Here is a 4,365-nt window from a genome sequence, read left to right on the forward strand (position 1 = left end):
CGTGGGTGGTGGGGTCGTGCCGCGCGCGCCCCTGGCCGGGTGGGTGTGACACCCGGATTCTGGGCGTCACGGGGGGGGGGGGGGGGGGGGGGGGATGTTACAGAGCCTGGGCTGGAGCCCAAGCCCCATGAGCCCGAGTCAGCGATACGAGCCACCCAGGGGTATTTTATTGCAGTGCAGAACTACCCGGAAAGTCCAGGTCCCAGATCCACTGGATCCCCCTTGTCCACATGTTTCCTGACCCCCTCAAAGAATTCTAGTAGATTGGTGAGGCATGATTTCCCTTTACTAAAACCATGTTGACTCTTCCCCAGTAGAGCATGTGCATCTGTGTCTCTGATAAATTCTGTTCTTTACTATAGTTTCAACCAGCTTGCCTGGTACTGAAGTCAGGCTTCCCGGCCTGTGATTGCCAGAATCGTCTCTGGAGCCTCTCTTAAAAACCAGCATCACGTTAGCTACCCTCCAGTCAGCTGGGGCAGAGGCTGATTTAAGCGGTAAGTGACCTGCCACATTTAGCAGTTCTGCAATGTCATATTTGAGTTTCTTCAGAACTCTGGGGTGATGCCAAACTGATTGAAAATGCGGGGAGAAGGACTTGGAATTAACGACCCTGCAGGAGACAGGCAGGGGAATGCCTTGTGAGGTCAACTGAGGCACTAGAAAGCACAGGGCCGGCTCTAGGTTTTTTGCCGCCCCAAGCAAAAAATATTTTGGCTGCCCCCCGTCCCAGCCCTGGGCTCCTCGCCGCACACCCCTGCTGCCCCAGCCCTGGGCTCTCCCCCCACCACCCACACCCCCTGCTGCCCCAGCTCTGGGCTCCCTCATTCCCCCCCACCATTGCCTCCCACACACACCTCCTGCCGCCCCAGCCCTGGGCTCTCCCCCCCCCCCCACCTTCTGCGCGAAGCCAGACACGCTGGTCTGAGTGGCACGGTAAGGGGGCTGGGGGCTTGGATGGGGCAGAGGTTCGGAGGGGTAGTCAGGGGCAGGGAGAAGGGGAGGTTATATGGGTCGGGGGTTAGATGGGTCAGGGGTTCGGGGGGCAGTCAGGGGCAGGGAGAAGGGGGGGTTAGATGGGTCGGGGGTTAGATGGGTCAGGGGTTCGGGGGGGGCAGTCAGGGGACAGGCAGCGGTTGGATAGGCATGGGAGTCCCAGGGGTTGGTCAGGGGACAGGTAGGGGGTGGGGTCCTGGGGGGCAGTTGGGGCAGGGGTCCCAGGAGGGGGTGATCAGGGGACAGGGAGCAGGGGGGGTTGGACGGGTTGGGGTTTCTGTGTGGGGCAGTCGGAGGGAGTGGATGGGGGCAGTGTTGGGCTACCCTCCCTCCCCGTGGAGTGTCCTATTTTTTGAATGTTAAAACATGGAATCCCTGCTCCCAGTGCAGCTCTCCATTCACAGCAGGCTGCAGCATGGGGTCTCAGCTTCCTCCCTCCCTCCCCCTCTTTCCTGTTGGTAGTGGCCGAGGGAATGCTGGGAAATGTAGTTCTTTCCCTGCTCCAGGGCTGGCTCTATAGGCAGGGAGCTAACCAAGGAACTACAGCTCCCAGGGCCCCCTGCTGGTTCTCAGCTCCCAGGCTGGATCCCTGCCGCCCCTGCAAATGGGCTGCCCCAAGCACCTGCTTGCTTTGCTGGTGCCTGGAGCCGCCCCTGAGAAAGCAGGTTATGCTTTTTTCAATCTGTAGCTGTTTCCAATATTCTCATTTTATCACGACTCTCTCTTCTTCGATGCTAAAGTTGTTCCCACTATCGCTGTGTCTACACGTGCCGAGCGAAGTGGAGCGGGGAGCCGGAGGGGATTTGACAAGCCGGTGGGTTCTGACTCTGGGGTCGGTAAGCGCTGGGAGTGTGCAGGGGATCGGGGCTGGTAACTCCAGAGAGGTGCTCTAAGGGGTCAGGGTCTGCGCCGGCAGGGCCAGACACAACTCCGTCATGCTAAGGGCAGGCGGCAGCGAGGTGACTCAGACCCCTGGGCAGCGTCACTGCCCCTCGCCCCCCGTCCCCTCCTTCCACACTCACCTCTTTCATGTCCTCATAGAAGACGTAGAGGATGCAGTGATTGGCCCGTTCGGCCCAGTATCGACAGACGTGGTCATACCATGAGCCCCAGGCCACTGTGGGGAGAGAGGACAAGCTGACATGACCATAATCCCTTGGGGCAGAGGTCACAGGATGTGGTCACCGTATGGACTCCTGCCAGAATGCCTTGCTAGCCTCCCCCAGCAGGTAAGGACCGGTCCGTATACCCCGACGGGGGAAACCTCAGGTTTGGAACCAATGGAGCTTCATCACACCCACAATCCCTTAGGCCCCCTAGAGCCTAGGAAGGGGTGGGGAGGGAGGTGGAGCTCTGAACCCTCTCACCCACTACTAACGTTTCCCATCCATGAACATCTGCAGATAGAGCTCCCAGGGCCCCGGCTCGGGCTGTGTCTTGTTCATCTGGTCAAAGAAGTAATAAGAGACCACGTTATCCTTGGCATTTCGGGCCACGTAGATCACCTGGGGAAGAGAGAACAACATGACTGCGGGTCGGGAGTGAAAGGCACTGGCAGGGCTGTGAGGGGGGGACAGGGGAGTGTCTCTTGCCTTGCATCTATTCTCCCAGAAGGACTTGGGAACCAGCTGGAAGGGCAGGTGGGTCTTGATGACTCGGGGGGAAGGAACATTCGCCAGCTGCTGCACGCCTGCGAGAGACGGGACCAGAGGGGGCGTCAGCCCTGGGGGGGAGCCCAGCAAGGCCGTGGTGGGGTTGCAGCCTTGCCCTGCCCCCAGGCAGGCAGATCGGAGGCACCCACCTGAGGGCACTGGGGGAGGGGAGCAGATCTCCAGGAAGGGGATCCGGATGTGGGTCGGGGCTCGACAGGCTTTTTCCACGTCTCCTTGGACCAGGATCAGGTCCACGATCTCCTGCATCCATGTGGTCCCTGCAGAGAGACAGTCACAGAGAGAGACACCCCCATCCGCGCTCACGCCCAGGCGGCCTGGGCCAGAACCCTTGGCAAGGGGCAGTTGTTGGATATGATGCTACAGCACCCCTCTCCCACCCCACAGCGCCCCCTCCCTCCCCATGGTGCCCCCTGCAGCACCCCTTCCCATCCCTACAGCGCCCCTCCCCCTCCCCACAGCGCCCCCTGCTGGGAGAGCAGCACCCCTCCCCCACCCCACAGCGCCCCTCCTCCTCCCCACAGCACCCTCTGCTGGGCAAGGCCATGGTGGGAGTAGCCAGGAGCTCCCCCCACAGCCAGCACCCCTCCCCACAGCACCCCCTGCTGGGAGTTTAGGGGTTTGGAACAGGTCCCATATGAGGAGAGATTAAAGAGGCTAGGACTCTTCAGCTTGGAAAAGAGGAGACTAAGGGGGGATATGATAGAGGTCTATAAAATCATGAGTGATGTGGAGAAAGTGAATAAGGAAAAGTTATTTACTTGTTCCCATAATACAAGAACTAGGGGTCACCAAATGAAATTAATGGGCAGCAGGTTTAAAACAAATAAATGGATGATGTTCTTCACACAGCGCACAGTCAACCTGTGGAACTCCTTGCCTGAGGAGGTGGTGAAGGCTAGGACTATAACAGCGTTTAAAAGAGAACTGGATAAATTCATGGAGGTTAAGTCCATTAATGGCTGTTAGCCAGGACGGGTAAGGAATGGTGTCCCTAGCCTCTGTTTGTCAGAGGGTGGAGATGGATGGCAGGAGAGAGATCACTTGATCATTGCCTGTTAGGTTCACTCCCTCTGGGGCACCTGGCACTGGCCACTGTCGGCAGACAGGATATTGGGCTGGATGGACGTTTGGTCTGACCCCAGTACGGCCGTTCTTATGTTCTTAGGGGAGCAGTGCCCCTCCCCCTCCCCACGGCGCCCCCTGCTGGGCGAGGTCAGGGCTGGAGTAGCCGGGAGCTCCCCCCACAGCCAGTGCCCCTCCCGTGCCCCTCCCCCTCCCCACAGCACCCCCTGCTGGGTGAGGCTGGGCTGGAGTAGATGGCAGCTCTCCCCACTGCAAGTGCTTCTGCCCCACTCCCCACGGCGCCCCCTGCTGGGGGAGGCCAGGGCTGGTCTCTTACCTGCCTTGGGGTAGGTGGAGATGAGGAGGTCGTCAGGCCGGGCCTGGAAGTTCTCGATGGGGCCCCACTGCTGGGCGATGGGCTCCATGAGCGGGATCCCGTGGACTAGCTGGAGGGGGAAGCGGTGGAAGACGTCCTGGGATTCTTGCAAGGCCTTAGTGTAGTTCTCTGGCGCTGCCATGCCAAGGTGCAGGGTGGGGAGCCCTGCTTCGGGATAGGGGCCCCTTGGGATCCTGCAAGGGGGGATTCCTAGCCGGGGGAGCAGGCTGGTTTCTGGGGGTGCTGGGGGATGTAGCC

At 60.1% G+C, this 4,365-nt stretch overlaps 1 protein-coding gene across 1 annotated transcript in view; it reads right to left on the bottom strand.

Annotated features, from left to right (window-relative positions):
• The window catches only part of LOC112123070 (sulfotransferase family cytosolic 1B member 1-like), a 6,451-nt gene extending 2,118 nt beyond the window's left edge, over positions 1 to 4,333 (bottom strand). The window contains exons 1-5 of the mRNA XM_026659203.2: positions 4,069 to 4,333; positions 2,798 to 2,926; positions 2,589 to 2,686; positions 2,375 to 2,501; positions 2,019 to 2,113 (exon numbers count right to left, since the gene is read on the bottom strand). Of these exons, the coding sequence (XP_026514988.1) occupies positions 2,019 to 2,113; positions 2,375 to 2,501; positions 2,589 to 2,686; positions 2,798 to 2,926; positions 4,069 to 4,249 (630 nt within the window). The 5' untranslated portion in view covers positions 4,250 to 4,333. The remainder of the gene's footprint in view (positions 1 to 2,018; positions 2,114 to 2,374; positions 2,502 to 2,588; positions 2,687 to 2,797; positions 2,927 to 4,068) is intronic.
• Between the last annotated feature and the right edge of the window lie 32 nt (positions 4,334 to 4,365).

The sequence above is a fragment of the Terrapene carolina genome, unplaced genomic scaffold, assembly GCF_002925995.2.
Source record: "Terrapene carolina triunguis isolate 2854851 unplaced genomic scaffold, T_m_triunguis-2.0 Scaffold606, whole genome shotgun sequence".
Taxonomy (NCBI): domain Eukaryota; kingdom Metazoa; phylum Chordata; order Testudines; family Emydidae; genus Terrapene; species Terrapene triunguis.